Source organism: Cynocephalus volans, chromosome 8 (genome assembly GCF_027409185.1).
Source record: "Cynocephalus volans isolate mCynVol1 chromosome 8, mCynVol1.pri, whole genome shotgun sequence".
Classification (NCBI taxonomy): Eukaryota; Metazoa; Chordata; class Mammalia; order Dermoptera; family Cynocephalidae; genus Cynocephalus; species Cynocephalus volans.
The window spans coordinates 1,193,558-1,218,462 of record NC_084467.1 but is presented as its reverse complement, the minus strand read 5'-3'; the positions used below and the strand labels follow the sequence as shown (position 1 = coordinate 1,218,462).

The 24,905-nt window shown below is 57.5% G+C and overlaps 1 protein-coding gene across 1 annotated transcript in view; it reads right to left on the bottom strand.

Moving 5' to 3' along the window:
* Window positions 1-736: 736 nt before the first annotated feature.
* SKI (SKI proto-oncogene) overlaps window positions 737-24,905 on the bottom strand; it is a 70,135-nt gene continuing 45,966 nt past the window's right edge. The window contains exons 2-7 of the mRNA XM_063106164.1: window positions 7,310-7,435; window positions 7,078-7,193; window positions 6,376-6,638; window positions 5,909-6,201; window positions 4,607-4,837; window positions 737-4,141 (exon numbers count right to left, since the gene is read on the bottom strand). Of these exons, the coding sequence (XP_062962234.1) occupies window positions 3,953-4,141; window positions 4,607-4,837; window positions 5,909-6,201; window positions 6,376-6,638; window positions 7,078-7,193; window positions 7,310-7,435 (1,218 nt within the window). The 3' untranslated portion in view covers window positions 737-3,952. The remainder of the gene's footprint in view (window positions 4,142-4,606; window positions 4,838-5,908; window positions 6,202-6,375; window positions 6,639-7,077; window positions 7,194-7,309; window positions 7,436-24,905) is intronic.

The following is a 24,905-nucleotide window of genomic DNA, read 5'->3' as shown; positions in this document are numbered from 1 at the left end:
CCAGGGCCTGGTCTGGATGTGTAAGTCCCACAGGGAAAAGCCCCACTCCTGGGGGGGGCTGTCTGGACTTGAGCCCACCTTGTACCCACCCCCGCCAAGGGCCCCTAATGTGGCAGGGGGTCTGTAAGCTCTTCTGGGCCCCAGGTAGGGGCACTGGAGGAGGGGCGAGCTCCCCCCTGCCTGGGTTCGGGGGGCTTCCCGTGGGTGGAGAGCTGGGGAGCTGGGACATGGTGGCCAAAGGAAGCACAGGCGGCGGCCTGGCACCTGGGCCCTCGGCCATGGGCTCCTCCACGAGACAGGCTCACAGCACTGCACCCCCGTGCCCCAGACCAGCGGGGACTGTGGGGTCTGGGACCCCCTCCTGGGGTCAGGCAGGGAAGGGGCCTCTGCTCCTCCCTCAGGGCAGCACCCTGAGGTCCAGGACTCTGATACCACCCATCCCCTTACCCATTAAATGATATGAGGTGACTCTTCAAGAAGTTGGTGATCTGTCCTGGGGGATGGGTCTACTGCCCTTGGGAAGCTGTGACCTTGACTGGTCCAGGGGATGGCCTTGCCTCCCCAGACTGCCACTCCATCTCCTGCCCTGGCACTGCCCCCACTGGCCGGGGCTATGAGGAGGGTCTGACCCACCCACAGACGCCCCTCCCTTTCCTGCGCTCACCCCCCTGGTGGCCCAAGAGAAGGGGCTCGGGGTGGGCAGAAGCATGCGTCCCACGGTACTCTCAAAGTCCTTTATTGTACAACGTCATCTGTTTCGGGGGCAAAAGGACTAACAGGTACACAGCGGAATAGATAAATATGCCAAGCTTTTTCTCTTTTTTCTTTTCAAATCAGGCATTTATAAACAAGAAAGCATACATTAATTACATAAAAATAGCTTTCAGATAGCAGAGTAAGCCGTCGTATTGTCATTAGCAGCAGCATCGACACAGGGACGGGACACAGGACTCCGGGTGGCTGTGAAGGTAGAGGTGGGTTCTTTTTTTCCTTACTTGAAAAAAAAATGTCACTTGTGACTCCTGACTTAAAGCAACAATGAAAACGCCTCCCCCGACCTGCTGGACGGAGAGCGGAGCGGGGCGGGAGTGGGGTCGGCGAGCCTGGGCGGAAAGTCCTCGGTGGCGGCCGGGCGCCCACGGGGGAAGCCGTCACCACGGAAACTGGCAAAAGGGGCTTCGCCGTCCCCTCTGGAGGATGAGCGCGATTGTTCCTCCGGTTGTTAAAAACAACCCAGAGAACGAGACAACTACCAGGTAAGAAAAAGAGTTTCTGAAAAAGGAACCACCATATCCACGTATAATACAAACGGCGTAAAATGAAAAAGGTATTTACACGGTAACTGTCCTGCACTGGCTAGTCCTGTACGAAAGGCAGAGTATCGTGTGAGAGTTAGCTGCTCCGTAGACATGAATGTTATTGCTGCTGTTTAGTCCCTTCGTGAAAGGTCTCCTTTCAGTATAGAAATGATGCATAACTAAACCGAACACACAGCGTTTCCATATGGATTTCACATACAGGGAGAGTCAACAGCCTGCGCGATGAGCACCTCTTCTCCCGTTTCCTGAAGACCACCTAGGCTGCAGCTGCACTGGCCCTCAGGCTCAAGCCCCCGAGGATGGACATGACGCGGTGGGACACCCCCAGTGCCCCTGCAGACATTGACCAAGGAAGGGGCCCCGCGGAGCCCAGAGGGAAGGAAGTGACAGGAACTGCCAGGGAGCGCGAGCTGCTGGTGACGGGGAGCCTGCCTGTGCCTGGTTCCCACTGACGGCAGGGCCTGGGTTTCCGGGGCTGGCCAGGGCCAGGGGGCTGAAGGAAAGTGTGGAAGGGGTGGGCGGGGCAGGCCCAGGGGGGACGAACGGGTTGAGAGCATGAGGACCTTCCCAGGGCCGAAGTCCACCTGGCCCTTGGGGAAGAGTTTCTGCTGCAGACACAGCTCTTCCCAATGTTAGGGGACAAAGCAGAGCCACTGGAGATGTGGACCCAGTGGTGACCAGAGGGGACGGGTGAGGGCAGGAGCGGCTTTGCCCCCAGACACAACTTACAGAAGTTCATCTCCCTCTGGAGCCGAAAACCTCAGAAGCAAACAGAGCGAACTGGGCAGCCCCGCGGCAGGGGCCTGGCTGTGATTTTCAGACTTGGCGACATAAGACAGTCACACAGAAGCACACCAACACACGTAAAGCTTTGCTCCAACTAAATCATTTAGTTTCCCTTGAAGAAATGACTGAAAAAACACAACTCTGGAAAAAACAAGGCTAACAACAGCATTCTGCGTGTTGCGTAACAAAACCGACCCTTTACAACACACGGTAATAATGCCCATCGATGGGTCTACCTATGGCAGAGGTGTAAAATCCCATGCATACAGATTAGTAACTGCAAAAGAAAACAAAAGCAAAAGAAAAAAATTCCCAAACAAACGCTGCATATACATGATGTCCCTTTTGCATTGCACTTTAGAAGGGAGGGCCAGCTGCCACCGAGCCCCCCTCAGTAAACCAAGGGCAAAACCCTGCAGACAACTTAGTCACCCAAACGTAAGGGCTTAGCAGTCTCCGGTCTTTGCTCCTGCTGCCGGTGGTCACGAGGCCTTGAGGTCGTTCACACCTGCACGAGCTGCACAGCTGCCGCGGGTGTTAGAACGGATTCAAGCAAAGTATTCCTGTAAGACCTTTCTTATGTAAATAAATACCATAATTTTAGGATGGGTAGCCGCCTCTTGTCTACTGGGAAATCATTTTTCAAGCTTGGGCATAAGAAACCTTATACAATTTGCATAAACAGTTGAGAGTAAACGAGATTATTTGGAATAAATGCAAGTAACTTATTTTGATAGTGGCAGGTTCGATCGCTACTGAAGACAGGTATTTTGGGGGTAAAAAGACACGAGTCAGGATTTGCTGTACAAGATGCTGGAAGGCACAGAACGACCCCCGAAGTTCAGTTTTTGCATTTCGTTTTCTTGTGATTCCCTTGTTCAACCAAGCACCAGAGGGGATTTCTAAGCACTCGAGCACTTAGGATTTGAACTGCTCTATAAATCGGTAAAAACCTCAGTCAACTGGGGAATAAAAAGAGAAGGGAAGATTTTTGACAAAGTGCAGTTCTAAATATACGTTTAAATGAACAAAAATAAAAATAAAAAATGATATAATGCTGTTTTGTTCCAATGCTGCAGCCTCAGTCCCAAAATGAAAGGAGCAACATTTGCCAGACTGAGAAGGGGTCGCTGTGATTGAGCAGCGTCCCCGGAGGGGCTGAGGGCCTGCGGGCTGGCCGTGTTCACCCTGACGCAGGTCAGCACCTGCGGAGGAGGGCGGCCGGAGCCTGGGGGCCGGGGCCGGAGCCCTCCCGAGGTGGACAGTCCCCGTGGGGCTCCCCTGCCCCGCGCCGGCCAGGTGGGCGTCGGTAAGGCGGGCAGTGTTTGGGCTCATCTTGCACGCGGCACTCCCCCCACTCTCCTTGGCAGCAGCGGGAAGACCTGGGTCCTTGTCGCTGAAAAAATAGACTCTGAAGAAAAACCCCTGCCGTCCTCTCGCAGCCGCGGGCACAGATGAGCTGGGATGGCTTCCCGGGGCGGGCAAGCGCCCTCGGTCTTCAGATGGTGTCATGTATTGGGGCTTTTAAAAGTTAGTCACTAAAAAACGTGTTGGTTTTCTGAATACCAAGTCTCCTTATTGGTTTTAAATAGCTTATAACAAAAGTGTGAATGTTAGAACGTTCCAGCAAGCAGAGGACCAGCCACAGCTGCCAAGTGCCCCCGTCTCCGGCTGCAGTGGGGACGCGGCTCGCTCACTTGAACTTGGCCAGTAGAAAATTTTGCAGTGGATTTCAAAAGTATGTGGTTACAAACACTCGCTTGGTAATAGGCACAGTAAGACGTTGTGCTGTGAGCGGCGGCTCCCTGCACCGCGTGGCCGTCAGCGCCGCGGCGGACACAGGGTCGCTAGGGCTCCAGCTCGGCGGCGCCGTCGCTGCCCGTGGGCTCGGGGCGGGGCCGCGGCCACAGCTGCTCCTGCAGCTCCTTCACCACCTTCTCCAGGTGCTCGCGGGCCTCCCGCTCCCGCAGCAGGTCGGCTCGCAGCTGCTCACGGTCGGCCTCCGCGTGCTGCAGCTTCACCTGCAGGTCCTCAATCTGAAACGGAGCCGGGGGTCAGCAGCGCCCACTCCGGACCCCCGGCACCCCGCCTCGGCACACACGAGTCCCTACCCTAGGTCGGGACGCAGGTCCACCAGGGAGGCAGGGCGTGGCAGAAGGGCCTGCAGAGACCCTGCAGAGCCACCAGGACAGGAGTCCGGCCCTGGTCCCCGCAGCAACCGAGAGGCTCAGGCCCCTTCGGCGTCCACTCACACAGCACCCGAGCGGGGCCGCCCCCACCTCCCTGGCTGGGTGAGACAAGTGGTTCCGTGGTCCACACTGGCAGACCCCGACCTCTCCAGATCTGGGGGCTCCCTCCCAACCCCCAGGCCTGGCTCAGAGTTTGTCTCAAGCAAACCAGCAAGAAGTGGAGTGTGGCCGGGAGGGGAGCCCTGGTGTCGGGTGCTGGGGCCTCCCCCCGCAGCACCCAGGCCTACTGGACGCCCCGGCCCGTATGCCTACCTGCGCCGAGTATTTGGCGCGCAGGCGGCCGGCCTCGCAGCCCTTGTCGCACACCCGGGCCTGCCGCGCCTGGTCCAGCTCCCGCTTCAGGCGCATCCGCGACTCGTTGGCTTCCTTCATCTTCTTCTCATTCTCGGCGCGGAGACGCTCGATCTCCTTCCGCAGGTTGCGCTTGGCCTCCGTGGCTTCCCGCAGCTTCTCCTTCTTGGCCACGCGCAGGAACTCCAGCTCCTGGAGGGCGGGCGGGCGGGGCCGGCTCAGGGTCACCAGGCCCGACGCCCCATCCCCCCGGGAGCTCCCCACACCCACGGCTGGGCCCGCGGCCGGCCGCGCTCGCCTCCCCCTAGCAGATTCTCTGGCTCCTGCGCACGCAGAGCAAGTGGCCTCACACATGGCACCGTCGGAGGCGCCCAGGGTCGCCCACACAGCCAGACAGAGACATCCCCAGCCTGGGCTCTCCCGCAGCCCTTTCCCCTTTTCTTCAAGTATCCACTGCGACTCCTGACCCACGCTGCAAACAGCCCCATGAATATGCCTGTGGGAAATCACACCTCCAACCACAGCAGGGACAACAGTGGCTGGGGAGTGACTAACACGCTCAGGAGCGTGTTGGCCATCCTGCGGCTGACGACCGCCGGGCTGTGTTGTGCTAAAGCCCACGCACGCAGGCTGCCTCGGGCTGCCAGACGCCACGAGGGGTGAAGCCAGCCCGTCTGGGTGCTTGGGCCTCAGCCGGTGGAGGCCCTGCCTGCCGCGCTCCCCACCCGCCCGCCTGAGAGCGCAGCCTCCATCCTTGTGTCAGGAAAAGACCAAAACAACATGAAAAGGAGATGCAGGATCCGGGGCTACCGCAGGAGAGGCGCGTGTGTGTGCATGTGTGCCGAGCACCCCTCTTCCCTGTCTGGGAGGCCTGGGAGTGGCCACCCTCTACAACACAAAGCTTTAGGAAACGTGCCCCTCACGCTCACGCGCTGCAGACAACAGGCCTCGCTGGAGGAGCCCGCGAGCACCCGCTCCTGGCACCTAGAGCCAGGAATTATTGTCTCTGCACAGCTGCTCCTCACTTGCCACTAAAAATAGCCCGATCTTCATTATGCCACAGGAACATGCCAGCTTCATTAGCGAGGCCACCACACAGGGCATGTGACTGGCCGTGTGGGGCCTGACAGGAGAGCTGTGGTCTCCCCTGCTGCAGGAGCCTCCTAGGAAGCCCAAAGGGTCTCCACAGGCAGAGCCGTGGCCCTCTGGGGACAGAACTCCCGCCAGGCCCTGGGCCGCCCATGACACCGGCCGCGGCCTCACCTGGTGGAGGCTGCGCTTGGCCTGCAGGGCCGCGTTCAGCTTCTCCTCCTGCTTCACGCGCATCTTGACCACCTCGTGCAGGAACTTCTCTTTGGCTTCCTTGCTGTCCAGGCCGCCCTCCAGCGCCTGCCGCAGGTGCTCCAGCTCAGCCTCCAGCCCGCTCGGGGCCTCGGCCGGGGCCGCCGCGTCGGGGGCGACGGTGGGTGGGGCGTGCACGCCGGGGGAGCTCAGGTCCTTGGCAGAGCTGGACGAAGTGAAGGACGGGGAAGAGAGCGAGGACAAGGAGGAGGTGACTGAAAACAGACGGAAACGGAACAGGGTTGGAGGCGCTCACGGCTTCTCACCAAAGACAGACCCTGCCCAGAGGGTGTGGCCCAGGACACCCAACTCCTCCTGACCTGACCCCTGCAGCGCCACCTCGTACCTGGCCCCGCGGGGAGTAGAGAAAGACATCAACTCACACTTACATTCCTCTCTGCTTTCAACTTCAACCTCCGCTTCCGAGTCCTTGTCCTCCTCGGGGGCGGCTACGGGCACCAGCGTCTCGGGGGCTCCTGGGGTGTCCACCGTCAGCTTCCGCTTCCGTGGCTGGATGCAGGTGGCGAGAGGCTCCGGGGCCCGGGAGACGACGGCAGCACATGCTGGGCTGTGCACCACCTTCTGCTGGGCTGGAGGTGCGAGGGCCACGTTGGGGGCCACGGCCGTCTCAAAGCTCTTGTAGGAGTAAAAGCTGGAAGGACACAGGCAGGTGTTAGGCCAAGGTGTGTCTGCCCTGCCGAGCCCCCCACCACCTGCACTCTCCTGACACATGGTCCACACAGTGCTGGCACCACAAAGACTCATGGTGGGACTCGCCACCCTTAAAGATGTTTCAGAGGAAACACTTTTTCTTTGAACCCCAAATCTTAATGTCAACCATTAGGTAACTAAGGACCATAAATGTTTCCCGCTAGCCAGCTGCCCTGGGCAGGCTGAAGCACAGGCTGCCCAGCACGGCCACGAGGAGGCTGCGCCCAACTCCACCCAAGAATACCACAGAAATTTCTAGATATGCTCACCCCAGTGCCAACCAAGTGAGGAACCCACACCAGCACTGACTTGACCAAGACACTGCAGGCCTGGGCATGTAGCACCGGCAGCGGAGGAGCCAGGTGCCGGCATGGGCTCACCTGTCTCGAATCAGGGCCGGGAGGTGCGGGGAGAGCTCCTTTTCACTTGCTGAAACTGCAGGGGACCAGGGTCGGAACGCAGAGAGGCGCTGGCGAGGGTGAACACAGCCAAGGCTCTGTCGAGAAAGAGTCTCTCTGTAAGCAGCTGGGACAGAGATGAGCCACTTCATATCCCAGAGGCTGAGCCCAGCACCCACTTCCCAAGAACCCCAAACAGGCCCCTGCGCAGAACCTTATTGGAAGAACCAGCCAGGGTCCGCAGCCAGCTGGACTGCTTGTCCTTCTCAGAAGACGCAGGGGACTGGGAAGAGGCGTCGTCTGTTTTGGGTCTTATGGAGGCCGGGGGCTCAGAGGAAACCTGTGACCAACAGAAAAGGCCCTGTTGGCACCTCTGACCCCTGGGGCAGGGCCTGCCCACCCGCCCCGCCAGCGCAGGCTGTCCCGAGGCCCATAGCTGCCTAGCCATGAAGGACCCCCGGGACACAAAGAGCAGACTCAGCTATGCACACGGGGCATCCCACTCACGAGACGTCGCTCACGTTGCACTGAAGGGCCATGAAGGCTGCACAAGCCGTGTGCAAAAAGGTAAGTCGGACATTGCTGCTAAGGGACACGTCATCCCCTTGAGAACAGAGTGGACGTTGTTGTGCCGTTTGTGGGGCCGTTACGCGGTGACCTCAGCCCACAGCTGCAGCGGGTTCTGGGTGGAGCGCCAAGGCCGCTCTCCTTTTCCACAGCGGCTCTGCCTGACCCTAAGTCCCCTCGTCCCCGTCCATCGTGACACTCCCCTAGAAGCTGACCACGCTCTCTGTGGGGCCCTGGAGGAAACCAGCCCCTCACGCACGCCAGTGTCAGGACCTAAAGCAGATGCATAGCCATGGTACCCTCTGGGAGCGACCCCAGCACATCTGTGCTCAGGTCCTCATGAGTCTGGGAAGGGCCGCCCCCTCCCCAAAGAAGGAAGCATTCTCAGAACAAAGCACACGTTCTACCGACCGAGCTCTGCCACGTGGGGCACTGCTCTGCTCCCGTGTTCCTCGTTTCTCACTGACCCTGCTGTCGGAGGAGCTGCCCACGGGACCCTCGCTCGTCCCAGGCCCCTGTGCTGTGCCTCTGAGACGTTACAGCATGTCGCCTCAGCCAACAAGTGAAACGGACAGTACGGTCTGAAGGGAAAACCTCCAGACCCTTCACCCAAACGTCCACCTGGGCCTCACGAGAATGAGGAGACGGCCCCCCACCCATGGCTGGAGACCCCTGCGACACGTCCCGTCTGCCAGACGCGGCTGACACGGGATCTCTCCGCAGCACAAAAACAACAGTCTTTGGAAGAGAAAGCATTCCTCCCCCAATACTGGGGCTGGAGCAGAAACCATGAGGGACTCAGGTGTGTCCAAGAGGACCCTGGGCCCCACAGGACAGCAAGGAAGCCCCCAGGGCAGCTGTTCAGGGTCTCCAACCCAGGCCAATACAGAACCGCCCACGTCGGGTGAGGAGCCCTTCACAGCGCGACCTCAGGAAGACATGGCCAATGGGGGCCCCTCGCCTTCAGTCGGGAAGCCAGGAGCAAGCCTCGCCACTGTGACACTCAGGAGACAGGCCGGCCCAAGCGCAGGGCCCTGGGGGTGATTCCACCAAGGCCAGGGGGCCTCCCCCTGGATGACAGGCGGCATGACAGAGTGTGGTGTATGCGCCAGGACCCCAGGAGGCCTGAGGCCATCTCAGGGAGCAGGTCCAGGGCCAGAGGGGGCGGGAAGCCACATCTCCAACTTGGCCAAGGGAGAAAGACAATGACCTTCACGTGTCGGGCCCTGGGGAGAGAGGCGGCCTGTCCTCACACAGAAGCAGCTGCCCCGGTGGCCGGAGCAGCCCTGCTCCTGAGGGAAGATCAGAGGCAAACCCACAGACTCAGCCAGGGACAGTTTTTTCAAAGGCACTGAAACAACCATTCAGGGAAAAAGGGCACTTAAAACACCCACTTAGCGCTGTTGCCTTCTTGGGGAAACGTCTCAGTGATGTCTGGCAGAGGCCCTGACGCGGTGACCTGCACCTGCGTGCAGCAGAGCCCCCTTCCGGAACCATGTGGGCCCCTCCCCAGGTGACTGCAGAAGGGGCAGGGGGCTGGTGACGCAGGCCAGGGTGGAGCTTCCTGTCTGAGCAGCCACTGAAGCAGGACATGGAAATTAAGCTCAGTTCCCACCCAGGGAAAAACCACGGCCCCAGCACTGTCTGACTCTGACACTGAGAAACCTCAGATACCTCTTGTGGGGGAAGTGTCAGACGTATCTCGGCTGAGCTGCGCCCACCAGAGCCAGAGCCAATGCAGGCACAGCTCTACCCAGCAGACACAAAATAGCCACCCCACAGAAATGCTGGGGGACGAGTGGGCCTGGACCCCCAGACTTGTCCACAAAGTGGGGGTGACAGATGAGGCACCTGAGGGGGAGGGCAGCCTCCTGTCTGGGGGAACTGCGTGGGGGTGCCAAGCCCATGGATTCTGGGGAAAGGTGTGGGGGAGAACTGGGTGGGTCAGTTAGGGCCAGCACCCCCCCCCGCCCCATGACGGTGAAGTCCTCCCACCTTCAGTTGGCTGGAACAAGTCTTCTGATGAAAAGAAAACCCCAAAGGCCAAAAAGATGCATTCCTCGTTCCTAATGAAAGTGAGACCACAGTGGGAAGGGGCATTTGTAAAACAGGGAGGAGACTCTGGCCCTCTGAGGCCTGAGCAAGAATGCCGTTCTGCACACCTGTGTGGTCCTGAGGAGGGGACAGTCACTCAGGCTGCCAGGCCTCAGCCTGGTGCTCCAGGCAGTGTCTTCCTCTAACTAAGTGGTGACTGCCAATTGCCAGTGAAAAATTGAGCCCAAGATGAGGCCCCTTTCCCTCTCATGAGCATTTGGGTGCTGGTGGCTACTGCCTCAAACCTCCCGGACACGAAGAGGGTTCATATGCCCCAAATCAAAACACAGCCCCATACACAGCCTGACATCAACCGACACAGTCCACCTCGTGTCCACCCAGGGGTCAGATGGTCCCCTTGTCCTGCAAGCCGCTCCCAAGTGGGCACACAACACCTTGGGAGGCCGTGTTTGTGACACTCGGCATTTAGAATGGTCAGAGAATCACAAAGTCCTGGGGTGTAGTGGCCTTGTCCTCAAGGTAGGGGATTCTTGCCTCCAGGTTGTGACTGACCCTCCCCTGAGGGACATGCACAGTGGGGAGGGCCAGCCTTGGAGCCTCACCCTCCAGATGACCTCCGCTCATGTCCGAGGGAACAAGAGATCCCTTCAAGCTCTTGGCTACTTCCCTTTGTCCAAGAGACCGGCTGGCCCCACAGAAGAAAGGCAGTGGTGCTGGGAGAAGTCAGGGCAAGGCTGCCCAGTCACTGCCACACAGAGGACAAGTGCCAAGGAGCTCAGGGAGGCCTGGCAGCCCAGCCTACTGTCCCTCGAGCCTGGACTCAGATCCCACAGCCCCAGCTCACAGAGCCCTGAGATGCCAGGGTCTTGGCTCCAGCCATGGAGTTTTTTGGTGGGGGGCAGGCTCTCAGTGGGGCCCCAGGAGGGACCCAGCAGGCCACTCAGGATGACATCTAAGGGCAGCCTGGGCCCAGAGTGGGGAGCAGAATTCGTGCCTGGGGAGACTAGGCTATGACCGAGGGCCCTGGGCCAGGCCGAGAGGACGGTGCTTCCTCGGGGCCACACCAGATACTTCTGGAGCCTCCCAGGGGAGGGGAAGGGAGGGGAGGGCTGCGTTAATGGTTGGCTGAGTGATGCCCTCAGGGCCATCAGTCCTCAACAGGGACCCAGGGATGTGCAAGTCCTAACCATGGCCCACAGCGCAGGCAGGCAGGACCCCACTCACCTGTGGAAAGCAGAACCCGAGCCATAAACCAAGTAGGGCAGGGCTCCAGGCAAGGGGCCGAGGGCCCCAGGCAAGGTAAGGGGCTGCCATTACATCCTGGAGGCGGCCACTGAGAATTCTTGGGCACCACAAAGACACTGCAAGCAGATGGCAGAGAGGGCAGCCCTGGGGTGGCTTTGTGCAGCAGCCAGGGCTAGCGCAAACCCACTTCCAAACGTCTGATGCTTGCTTACCTGGCCAGCAGGCAGCCCAGACCCCCCAGGTTGATGGGCCTGGCTTCAAGTTCATGGCCTCCCCTTGAACAGGTGTCTTCACCCTCATCAGTAAGCATGACCCAGCATGAGGGTCAAAGGACACAATACAGAAACAGGAAACTGGCAGGTGTCCCACCTCTGCTCAAGCCACTCCAGTGAGGCTCCTGGGGACACCACCCGGCCCAGTGGACGTGCTGCAGCCACAACCCACCATCCCTAAGCACAGGCAGCCAGCCCAGAGGATGGGCAACACCTGCTTCAAAGGAGCGGACATGGAATAGTGTCCACAGCACGTCACTATAACTTCCTCCAACCAAGAAGAAATTAGCAAATTGCAAAAAAGCATTTTCCTACTAAATTAAAGCCCATCAACTTGCTAGAAGAACAAAACCAGCCTCAGAGCCAGTCCCACGAACTGCCATGCCCGCGGCCACGTGTGCCAAGAAGCCCCCGAGAGAAGCACAGCGTCACTTGGGAAGACACGTGGGCAGCACCAGCCCCCCACAGAGGTGGCTGCACTCGTGAACAAGTGAGCACAGCAGAGCGGGCGCATGCTCCAGCAGAGCAGCCCCAGAGGCCACAGCACCACCTCATAGGCTCATGCCTCCACCTTCCCAGCCTTGCAAGGAGCCCCCCACTTGCAGCTCACACAGAGCGGGGTGTAGCCCCTTCCCCATATGCTTGCAACCCTCAACCGCCCAGTGTCAAAACTATACCCTGGTGCAGGCAGAGCCCTCCAGGCCCAAAGCCCACTGAGCCATGTGGCCTTCAACCTCCCCACATCCCCTCCACCACCTTTTCCCACCAGGGTGCAGCCAAAGAGGAAGGGAGAGCCACGCAGCACACTGCTAAGAGCACCCAGTCTCAGTCCCCTGCCCCCGTGAGCAGCTTGGCTCGTCCACACACTGCTGACACCTGCATTTATCAGCACAGTGTTCCCCACCAAAGGCACAGGCCACTTGTGACAGAACCGGAGGGAAGTGTCTCATCAGATGTCAAAGGCTGAGGTCACAGGATCTGGGAAGTCCTGCAGATTCAGAGAAGGTGGTACACCCACTGCCTTGCCAGGTAAGCTGCTGAGTGCCGATCTGTCTTGGTGTGGAGGCCCCAGGCCTGTGGAGCAGCTCACTGGCTGCCAACAGACAACACCAGTTCTGCCTGGGATGGCACAAACCTTACAGGCCCCCAAGGGCCTCTGTGAAGCTGCTAACAGTCCCACACAGGGCAGCCCTGGCAGCCACAGGGGTTAAAGTAGCAGAATCGCCTGTGCTGACATTCCTGATGCCACCAGCCACATGGCAACTGTGGCCAAGCACTGTGTGAGACTCTGCTTCCAGTCCTGCTTCTGAAAACACCCTTCCTAACAGCACTCCCAGAGCCATTCGCTCACTTTCTGTGTGGCTGAAGACTCGCCTGTTATTCCTTAGAGGACATGATCCAAACTGCGTCTGTGGTTCTCAGACCACGTGGACGGCTCTCCGAGTGGAAGGCAGCCCACACCCCAATCCAGGATCCCACCAGGAGGCCACAGGGCCATCTGGTGATGGTACGGCGTGTTCCTCACATCCGTCACTGCAAAGACTATGTCTGTGCATCATTTTCTGTGACAAACTGCTTCCTAAAACCATCTCCCAGAAAAAACCAAAATGTCTACAGATCTGAGGCTGTTCACGTACATGGAGGTACTCACTGCAGGGGCACTGCAGTATCCCCCCACCTCCCACACCCCTGCCCCCAGAAAACCCACAACTGCTTAGGTGACGCCAGAGCACCAGGAATAAAGGATAAATTTTAAAATGGGACTTCATCAAAATTCAAAACTTTTATACTTTCATGAAACTTATGTACTTCAAAGAACACCATCAAGAAAGTAAAAAGACAACCCACAGAACGGGAGAGAAAAGGTACAAATCAGATATCTGATAAAGGAGTGCTCTTCATCACACATAAAGAACTCCTACAACTCGACAACAAAAAGACGACCCAAATAAAAAATGAGCAAAGGACACTTCTCCAAACAAGATATGCTAATATCCAATAACCTCACTCACCAGGACAGCCATAATTTTTAAAAATATGGACAAGCCAGCAATAATGTAGAGAATGAGAATTCTGTGCACTGCTGGTGGGCATGTAAGACGGTGCAGCCACACGCAGAATCACCATGTGACCCAGCAATTCCACTCCCTGGCAGATACCCATGATTACTGAAAACACATGTACACACACAGACTTGTGCACAAGTGTTCCAAGCAGCACTATTTGCAATAGGTCAAAAAGTGGAAACGATCCAAAAGTCCTCAATGGAAGAGCAAGTATACCTCTGTGACCTACCCACACAGTGGGGTGTTATTCTGCCACAGCAAGAAATGAGGCACTGCTGTATGCACCCATGTGATGAACCTCGAAAACATGCTCCGTGGAAGAAGCCAGTCACGGAAAGTCATGCATCCTATGACAACATGTATACAGTGTCCAGAACAAGAAAACCTATAAAGGCAGCGCGCTGACCAGTGGTGGCCGGGGGCAGAGGGGAGTGACAGCTAATGGGCACGGGGTTTCTTTTTTGGGTGACAAAAAAGTCCTAAAAATAGGTAATGATGATAGTAGCTGCATACACTAAAAACCACTACACTCTTTGACAGGGAGAATTTCACGGTGTGTGAATTATGTTTCGATTAAGCTACTATAAAAACCTATTAAAAAAACAAACACATAAGAACGGATTCTTGGTTGAAAATCAAACCACAGACGTTAGTGGCTTTCACTGGTTGGTGGCCCCAGAGCAAAGGAGAAAAGGAGATGCTGGGAGGCCAAAGCAGCTGTGCAGGGCTGGCCCAGGTGCCCCTTGGTGGCAGCAGCAGCGAGGGGCACCTGAGCAGACAGGGACCAAAGACGTTCCCAGGCCTGAGTCTTCCAAGAGCTGCTCGAGTCGGCAAGGGTCATCTGTGGACAGCCAACATTACACACAGGATGTGTAACACAACCTGCAAACTAACAGTGTGATTCTACCTCTGGAAGGTAAGGCCTTCACACAAAGCCCATCAAGAAAAGAGAGCCCCTGTCAGAGCAGGTGGCCTGATTTCCAGCTTAGGGATTGCTCCAGTTCATCAGCAGGTGTATCCCATGGACACTGGCCAGAGGGGCCCCATTGGGCAGGAGTGCACTCCATCCTAGACATTGGGAACTTCTGGTCTAAGTGGTCAGGACTCCACGGAGGGTGGGTCCTGCCCTAGCAGACGCACCGGTCTAGCACAGGTCCAGAGACCAGGCAACTGGCAGGCACTCTGGGGTAAAGAAAAGCTGAGCAGCAGCTGGCGGGGGGATGGAGTACCCTTAATCAGCCCTCGGGCAGCCACGGTCTCCCCAGCTCCTGGGCGAGACTGAGGGCACCAGCACCTGCCAAGCAGCCAGGCCAAATCAAGGCCCGAGGATGTGCTGAGGTGGCCCTGGCCCAGGTCCAGTGGGGTGAAGGGCAGGCTGCACTCATACGGACCCCCAAATGGCCAACCAGGGGTTCAGGGGAGGAGGGAACAGACCTCGGTGTGGTCTACCTCCTGCCAGAAAGCAATCTGGCCTCTGCCTCCTGCAGCCCCTCAGTACCCTGGCAGCTGGCTCACTCATGCTAACCCAGGCCAAGCCACAGGCTGAGACAAATTCCACTGGCAGAGACCACCACTGTGCACGGTGCCAGGCCAGCACTGTGCTGAGCCCCTTTCAGCCACCTGCAACGCCCACTCCCCACTGGCTCTTTCCCACTGCACACCTCCCCGCCGCACACCAATGAAGCTACACTGGCACCTTCTGTGTGTCTCCCCATCATGTTATGAACCTTTAAGAAGAAAAGGCAGCCCCCCTGGCCACACCCCAATTGTGAGGCAAATCCTGATCTCACAGACCAGTGGGTCCTTAGAAAGGTCACAATGGGAGTTCTCGCCCATCAGCAGACACACGTCCAGGTATAATGAAGTACTTTTGAAAAATCACAAATGTAATACGACAACCACGTCTCTAGGAATCTTAATAAAATGCATCTCTTTCCCAATTTGAAGACTAAATTTAAAAAGTTTTTTTCAATAGGTAGATTTTAATATGGAATTCAACTACTAAGTAATACTACCAAGTTAAAAAGTAACTGCAGATTTAGAACCGAGAGACATGACCAAGCATTTTCACGGCCCACAGATTCTGGGTGAGGAATAATAAAAACACACTTGGAAACTTTTGATCACATCTGTCTTCGCTGAGATTTCCGAGCCCTGTGAGGACTAGGTCCAGAGCCAGACAGGTGTGTGTACCGACCGCAGACAAGCAGGGGGTCAGAGAGGCGGGGGCCCCAGAAGGCCAGGCCTGCAGTGCTGGGTGGGGGCTGGGGACTCGGGGGAGCTGCACCACCTTTCCCCATTACCTGCGGGCGGGAGGGGCCAGGGAGTGCGGGAGAGCCCCCCCTTCCAGCGCACACAGCCTAACAGTCACGGGAGCGTCTATTTTGTGATTTTCGTGCCAGTTAGCGGGTGAGCAGATGAAAAGATTTCATGTCCGTGTCACTCTGAATGGTACCAGGCCTTCCAATCATCCCCACGATTCTCCATCCCAAGTGTAACTGTCACAACAGCCAGATCGTGAAAAGCAGTTAGGCCGCAACCCCTTAGAATCAGTGGGTGAGGGTCTCAAAGACCTGTTCAGGGGGAGAGGGAGCTGCAGGCGCCCCACGCGCCCTTCTCGGTACCACCCTCTGAACCCTCCTGCACAGTATGCTCCAAAATGTTGGAGACAGCAAACCCGCACCCCCTCCCCAGAAAACAAAGGAAGTCCTTGGGGCCAAAAACAAAGGGGACTAGGAACCAGAGTGGCCCGTACCACACAGCCATGTGGCTGCCCCAGGAGTTCCATGTGACCTACTGCCTGTGCCACAGGGACCACCAAGTCCGCACCCCTCCCAGGACCCAGCACAAGTGTGGGGACCCCTGGAGAAAAAGACAGGCTCTAGACAAGGGAAAGGCCCCAGGGAACCTGGACCCACGGGCCTGCTCACATGGCTGTGGGGCTCTGAGGTGACTGCAGGAAAGGTTGGGAGCTGAGATGGGCAGAGCATCCCAGAGGGACAGCAGTCACCAGACCCAGGGGCCTTTGCATGCCAAGACAGAGCCCTCCCAACGTGTTCACAAGCCGCACCCGTAGAGGGGAGCCCACCGCCACAAGCTGCATCCAACAAACCCTAAGACAGAGCCAGCTTACAGTCGCCAACACAGAGAGGAAACAGGATGAAGAGCAAGACACCCAAAACACCCAGGAGATCTGACATACCCCAACAGAACTTTTCAGAATAAAACCAGCTCTTGAGAAAATTAACCCCACTCAACACAGAGGAGAATGAGATGAGAGCCAGGCATGGACACAGCAGACCCAAAGGGAGGTGAGGCGGCCAAGTGAGCCAGAAGGGGCTCCAGAGGAAGGAGGAACGAGGGGACCCTTCCAGACCCAGCAAGTCCCAGCCGCGGGCAGACCTCCCAGGCCCGCAGCCACCACTGCCCAGGTCACGTGACTCCTTGCCGCCTTCCCCACCAGCCTGCGGTGGGGCAGCCCAGAAGCCACAGCATGCAGTTCCTGCTGTAAACCCTTGCTCTGTTGTCTAACGTGCTAAATTCCGGCCAACATCATGAACACATGGAAGCATGGCAGGGTCAAGAGCGCTCGCTCCATGTGGTGGACATACTCTGAGCTCCCTTACACAGAGCATGAGGTGTAAGTTCACTGCTGCATCTGACCACACCGCTCTGCCTGCCCCTTGCCCAGCATCCGCCCAACCTCCCATCCAAGAGCGAAGCCCCTTGGAGTGGTGGCCACTGTGTAGCACCATACACCAGTTACTGCCACAGAGACTTGAGGAAAGCCTCGTGGGCTGACAGCTCCTGCTGCCCTGGCTAGGGAGAGGATGCCACCAGGTCACTGGGCCTTTGGCCCGGCTGTCCCCCAGAGAACAGATACCGCCTCCCCCAAAGGGGCTCTGCACAGACCACACCTTCCTGCACTACAAGACCCCAAGAGGGTATTAGAAGACCCACCTCCCCAGACCCTTCTGCCTGCGGAGGCCCTGCTGCTGTGTCTGCAGAAGAGTAGTGGACCCTCACACCCTCCCCAGGGCGCGACAGGCTGAAGACGTTGCCAGGTGTGGGGGAAGGGTCCTCTTCCTTTCTCCCTCCCTCAGGCAAGGGTCCCATCAGAGGCCGCCAGCTGGTGTGGCCATATCGAATGCTCCAGGACTGGCCCACATCAGGTCCATCATAGCGTCTGCCACCCCGTTCAGTCCTGCCCAGGGGCAGAAGGCTATGGTCACCCTGCAGTGGGCCCTCTGGTTTCTGCAGGCAAAGTTACCGCCCCAAGGTCTGGGCAAGACCTGTGATCACACCTCGGGATCAGATTGGATCAGACATATTTCCCACATGGTGGTTCCTGTGCCACCCCTGAGGTGACAGAGGAGAAAACTCAGCCCCTCAGCAGAGCTTGGCTTCGGAGGGTGGGGGCATGAGGGTGTCACTCTCCAGGTGGTGACATGAAGCCTCAGGGACACCCAGCATTTGTGAATAAGCCCTATTAAAACCATCAACTATCTCCTACAGGTGAAGACCTATATCCTCATACTTGGGAATTGGCTCAAGATTTGAGCCCTGGACCTTTTCTGAAAATTTCACAGTTCTAGAAATTGCAAAGCTATTTTTATAACTACCATTAATATTTTACACATGATAATTCACATTTCATACTATGTTTAAATTAACCTATTTTCTGATTATTGTGGTACAGAGGAAGCAGATTAAATTTGCAAGACAACCCCAAGCCCCAAAATGAAGTGAAAATCCCAATTTTAAAGATTGCTTTGATTTTTCTTAAGCTTAAATAGGTCATCTTTGCTGTTGCTGCCACGCTGTTGAGAAAAGCCTGAGTCTCTCCTAAGGCATCAAGTGGAGAACCCGGCCTGAGCCCGCCCCTCTCATGGTCGCAGCATGCAGACCCTCACTTTTCCTCCCCAAGGAGCCCTGGGCACAGCCACTAATGGGCTCCAACTCCCAGAAAGAAGCCCCACAAAAGGTGAGTGCAACATTGCACTCCTATGCATGGAAACCACCCACTTGCGAGAAGCAGCCAAGACCGGGGCCTGCCTAACACCAAGAAACCCCGGGGGGCGCCCCGGGCCAGCCTGCCAGTCCCTCTGCAGAGACCTGCGGGGGGATGCACCAGCGGCAGGCCCAGCCACCCCCCAAACCACTCGGCCTTGCCGGGGCAGGGGGTTGGCGCCCCAGAGTCTCTCTTGGGAGGTCAGTCTGAGTCGTCCACAGTGGCTGATGCTGCCGGCAGCCAGGGGCTCCATGAAGACACTGGGCATGCGTCCTGAGGCCAGTGCCCCCTCCCCTCCCTCCTCACCCGGTCTTCACCCTCAAACTGCTGAGCGAGGACTGAAACCAGCCCTGATGACAGGGAGGCCGACCAGAGGCAGAGCCACACGTCCACACAAAACCACACTGAGAGTCAGAAAGAAGTGGGAGCCCCGGAGGCACAGGTTCCCAGGGACAAGGGTCATTCTTTTCCCCTGCAGTCGCCAGAAGTGACCATTAAAGGACTTCAAGAGAAAAAGCAGAACCCCACCGATGATGAGCTGAGCCAGCACCCACGGTTCCTGTGCTCTGGGCTCGTTTTAGCTTCTACCGTGCTTTTGTTCGGGGCGGGTGAGCAGGAACGTTTTCCCTCCCCAGCGCCCGCAGCCACTCCCGGCAGACATTCCAGTGCAACGACTTGCCGGCGGGAGGGGCGGCCTGTAATGGACGCCTGGCTGCCTGCCACCCCTCGCCCAGGATCGATAAAGACAAACAGGCCTCTCCATCCAGAACAAGAGGAAATGCCACAGAAAGAGAAAACGCAGAATGCAGGAGGCAGCACAGGATGCTGTGGTCGCTGTTCTTGGAAGGCAGATTCACTAAGAATCGGTGTTCATTAAAAGAAAGAGTTTCATAAGAACAGCAGGACAGGAGAGACAATACGGCCCTGCCATCTGAGGCTTTGTGGGACAGGGCACCCTCTCAACCAGGGTGCCAGCTGGATGTGGGAGGGGGCCCCCAGACCTGGCAAGGCCCCCCAGGAAGGGCGCCGTCCCTCCTCCTCCTGCCACCAAGCCCTTAATACCACATAAAGGGGACAAACGCTAAGCCCCACTTGGGGAGGGCAGGGCGTGTTCCTGCTGGGGAGGCTTCCAGCACAGTCAGAGCTCTGACAAGCCAGCCTGGGGGTCAGCTGTTGTGCTGGGTCTGATCTTCCTCTCCCTAATATCCGAAGCAACAGCCTCTAGTTCTCATCCATCTCACAACACCAGAAACAGGTGCACCATGAAACCTGGAGAGGTGCTCTGGCATGAGGACTAATGGGACAGTGGCTCTATCTGGCCCCACCCAGGGCCCTTCTCTTGCATCCCACTCCACAGCCAGTCAGGGGGTCCCATCAGCTCCACCTACAGTGCAGACGCCCTCCTCAGCACCTCCTCCCGACCCCCAACCACCACGTGCCCACCCTCACCCTGGGCTCCCAGGAGCCACAGACCCTGCCTGGGGTGGGGGCTCTGCCCTGGGCCCACTCTCACCTGCTCTCCCTAAAATCACAAGCTCCACCTCCCACACACTGAGCATCACCCCAGCCCCCCCCAGGCCCATCCCTGATTGACAGGGACCCCTGTGCTCTGGGACAGGTAGGGGTCTCCATGCTCGAGCACACAGGGCCATCCTGGGACCTGTCACGAGGTGTAAGGCTTCAAAGAAAGACACCCGACGAGGGAGGTGCCGTGGAAAATGCGGAGGTCGAGTTTGAAACAGACAAGTCCTGACAGGGACTTGGAGGTGTCTCCCCGGCCCAGACCTGTAGGGAGCGGTGAGCATCCCCGGCCTGACATGGCAAGACAGGCACGCAGTGAAGAGGACGATGCCTCTTCTCCACTGTGTGGAGCTGTGGCCCAGCCGCGGGGCTACACCCCAGGATTTCAGATGCACGAGTTCCCCAGAGCCACAACCACAGTCCACCTTCCAGTTGTCACCTCTCACAGGTCTCGTGGGAGGTGGGCAAGTCAACAGCCTTGGCAGAGCGGAAGTGGGAGGGTCCGTCTTGTTTGACCTCGGAGGAAGGAGGGGTCTCGCGGTGGTGTATGGCAGCCAGGGGAAGAGGGTGCTGTCCCGAGCGCAAGTGAACACGACCATGGGCTGCCCCAGTGTCCAAGCCCAGAGGACGCCCAACTCAACACAGGAGCTGCACCACTAGCCTGGCAACCCCCAGGTGCCTTCTCAGCTGCTCCTGCCCCCCACAGGAGGGCAGTGGGGTCTGGAGAGCTGGACAGCCCAAGCCTCCAGGGCTGTTTGCCTTCCCCACATCCCCACCCACAGCGACCTAGGGTCAGCATGACCTGATGATTACTCCAAGAGCTCAGTGATAAGGTAGCACTGAAGGACCTGCAGGAGGTGACAGGCAGCTACAGCCCAGACCCATGCTCAAGCCACCGGGAGGGGACGTGTCGCACACATGCCAACAGGCCCCACCCTGCATGCCTGCCTGCTTTGGGGGCGTGCCACGGTGGGCAACGGACATGCGGGGTTGGACACCCCACTGTCACCTGAGTCTTGAGGGCACTGCTGTGACCCCCAAGGGACCAGTAACAGCCCAAACATCAGAGCTGGGCAAGTTCCACTTCAGCCTCAGGTATCGATGCAGATATGATCCAAGAAAACTGAAAAGAGCCTCCCTCTGTCGGCCGAAAGGCACCAAGGGTCACTCGGGACAAGAGAAGGTGCTTCAGGGCATGCCCAGCAGCTCCCAGAGCGTCCTGCCTCAGGGAAGCACATGCACACATATGCGCACTCACATGTATAAGCGCATGCGCACACATCGAGGGCAGCTGTCAGCCTCTGAGGACAGCCACTGTCCACAGGAAGAAATAGCTATCGAGAATGTCCAGGCTCCTCACCTCAAAATAAAATTGAATTTGGGTCGACCCCATGGCTCACTCGGGAGAGTGCGGCGCTGGGAGCGCGGCGGCGCTTCCACCGCGGGTTCGGATCCTATACAGGGATGGCCGGTGCGCTCACTGGCTGAGCGCGGTGCGGGCGACACCAAGCCAAGGGTTGCGAATCCCTTACCGGTCACGAAAAATGTCAAAAAAATAAATAAATAAAATAAAATTGAATTTAAAAGTCTAGAATAATGCGGCCTATAACACCAAGATCACAGGTTCAGATCCCCATACCCACCACACACCAAGAGAAAAAAAAAAAATCTAGAACACTCACCTTTAAAGAATTAGTCCTGAGAGCAGTGCCTCTGGGGGCAAGGTAGGGACATGGACCAACAGCTCCCTGTGCTCAGGGATGGCCGTCCAGAAAGCTCGTTCCTTGGGGACATACCAGAAGACCCTAAGGAAGGGCCTGGGCCCACCTCAGACAGGGCTATCTGGTTCCGGGACAGATCCTGCCTTCTACTTCCCTCTACATCTATGTGTCCTGGGGCAAGAACTGGAGACACCCTGAGAGGTCCCCGACAGGGAGGAGTGATATTACTGGAGGTGAGGGAAGAGCGGAAACTTTTGCTCTGAAATAAGCCACTCACTGTGGGGTCCCCCCATGGCTCACGCACACTCAGCACCAGTGGGGGCCCCTCAAGGCCCTCCATGAAAAAGGCCTGTCGCCCCACGATGCCCTGTTCCACTCAGGGGAGATCTCCCCTTTCGAAGGGAAGACAGCTCAGGCATGAAGCTCACCCACCCGGCAGACCCTCGACTGGGCAGACCCTGGGCACAGCCCACTTTGAGGCAGAGCCCGCAGTCCTGCCACCACCCATGGGCAGAGAACTCCTATTGACATTGCTACCCAGACTTGGAATAAAACATTTGGAGATTTTCATTTGACTCCAAACTAGAATTTTTCCTGTCCAGGGAAAACACCTGGACAGATCTCCTGTCCAAGGCCAACACTTTCCCATCTTCAAAATCTAAATAAAAATGTCCTCGAGTGGCTTCCACCTGGAAGAGGACACGCCACCCTGACAAAGAACCCTTCAGGGGTGGGGTGAGCACGCCTGACCTTCATGGCACCTCAAGAGACAGGAAGAGGGTGGGAGGGGTCGCTCAGACACCTGCACCCAGAGCGGGGCTCTGGGCCTGGGGAGAGAAAAGACCCTCCACTCATTTACTTTTTAATCCAAAGACTCTCCAGAGCAGGCTTCATGGGCCTGAGACCTGTGACTCTGCTGCTGCCACACTGGAATTCTAAGTAATTTCACCTTTGACAAAACTTTGTAAGCAAAGGCCAACGAGACAATGGAGCATGTGCGTGAGCAGAGTTGTTAGGCGCAATGTGCGTGTCCACCACCACGCCCACAGTCGCTTGTGCACGTGGCCGGCCTGAAGGTGGGGACGGACAGCCTCGCTCCCACAAAGCGCACTTCCACAGCAGCAGGCAGCCCGTGTGTCAGTCCCCCCCAAGTGACTATTCTGCATCAGCCGACAAGTGATGCCTAAGACAAGACGTAGAGCCAGAAGGAGGGAGGGGACACAGGCGCCCACGGCTCCTCCCCACTGTCCGCACACAGGGCCGGGGAGCGAGACGGGGCAGCTGAGCGAGTCGTGCGCATCCCCACTGTGGAAGAACAAAACGCACACACGCACCCATGGGATGAAGTACAATCATGCGACTGGTGATTCAGCACGACCTAAATGCTCTTACATTTGCATTTAAAACTAGCATTGCACAATACAAAGATGAAAGGTGAAACTTAGTAATAACCTACATCTCTAATGCTTCTCTACTTAAGATGACACTGAACAGCGAGTAAAAACCTCCACAAGGTGGGAGCGAGCACGGAAAAGAGGTGATGGGTTTGCACTTTAGTAGTTTAAGCTGCACTTTTTCCTGCTTCATGGGTGAGGGGCCCTGAGGTACAAGCTGGCCCTGGACACACTTCAACTTGCACGCAGCATGCAGGTTCCTCAGGAGGCCTGCACCACACGGTTGTTGGCAGAGGGATGTCCCCAGCACCGGCTCTTCCCAGCACTCTGTGACCAGGTAATGGCCGCATGGACTCCCCTACTGCATAGTCCATGAGTAACTCAGGCAAAGGGCTTAACAAGAGAGAGACCAGACTTCAACACAATTTTAGAATGTTTCTTAAACAAAAAGTGTTCAAGATGTGCTGGCCCACACTGAGCCAATGAACACAGTGACCAGCAACCCAGGGCTTCCGGGAGGCACAGCCACCAGCACCTGAGCAAGCGAGGACACGGTACCAGGGCCAGGCTCACACCACATCTAACGCTGGCCATGGCAACCTGGAGACCACCATCTAATCTGTTAAAATCTTCCAAATGCAGGTGAAAAGGTCGGCTGACCTCGGGGAAGGTAGAAATTTACTACACAGATGGGGCCACGCTGCAAGGACAAGTTTCCACAGAACCCGCCACAGGACACCAACCTCCAACCTAGACTCTGACACTGGACCACACTGTCCACAAAACACCCTGCTAGGCCCAAACACGAAACGGTAACACTTTATTTCAGTGGGAACGAACAGGCTTTCTGTTCAGTTAAATTACAAAATAAAATAGCTTTTGACTTCTTATCCTCAAAAAGGTCCATTTGGGGTGCACCTGTACAGAAGAGCGGGCGCTCACATCCCGAGCTCCTCTCCCTACACGGGGTGGGCCTCGCTGACCACCTGTCACCCACTTCTCCCAAGTCACATGGGGCCCAGTGGACAGAGTGTTCTCCAGGCAGATGGCAGCCCCTGCTCCACCCCCCCCCTCAACACTGGGGTGAGCCCGTGAGGGAGGGGTCCTGGCCCATGCACCGTAGTGCCCTATATGCCCCATGACACATGGGCAAATCTCTTCCAGACGATCTCTACTTTACATGGAAAAACAACCAATTAGGTCTTAGGTTTCTAAGAGATAATTGTCAAGAAAAGAGGTCAGCTGGAGACAGGCTCCTTCTCGGCTGCGTGGCCTCGGACTGTGGAGGGCAGGAGGGAATTCCACCCACACAAAGTTCTAGGCAGCATCAGTCCCAGAGTCAGGAGGCCCCGGGCACCTCAGCACCCTGCAGAAACTTCCCGAGTCCCCACAGCCTCGTACCTTGAGGCCTAACCTGGGAGCCAAGGGCCAGGGAGGCTGCTCTTCAGGGCCTGGGTTCTGTGTGGGGTGGCACAGTGACTGGGCAGGAGACATAGACCTGGATCCCGGAGCTGCCAGCCTCTGTCGCCTCAGCCTCCTCCCCTCTGGAGAGGCAGTTACCCTTGAGGGGGGAGGCGTGTGTGCAAAGGAGACAGTGCCGAGCCCTGCTTGTCACCACAGACACGGGAAAGCACAGCAGGATGGGTGTCCAGCACCCCCCAGCACAGACATAGCTCTGAAGACGGGCGCTTCCACCGCACCCGCTGGGGAGGGAATTGCGGCCGGCCGCCCACCGGTCCACTGAGCTCCCTCAGCCTCCCGCCTCCTCCCTCCACAGCTGACGCCCACATTGTTTTCTTTCCATAGCAACCGACACAACATGGAGCTGGGGCCTCAGCCCAAGTGGATGGACCTCCCCGGCCTAAGGGACAGCACGGAGCTGGAGCAGCCTCCTCCTCGACTTCCAGGCCGCAGGCAGAGAGGCGCACGCCCCAGAGCCCACACCAGGGAGTCACCCA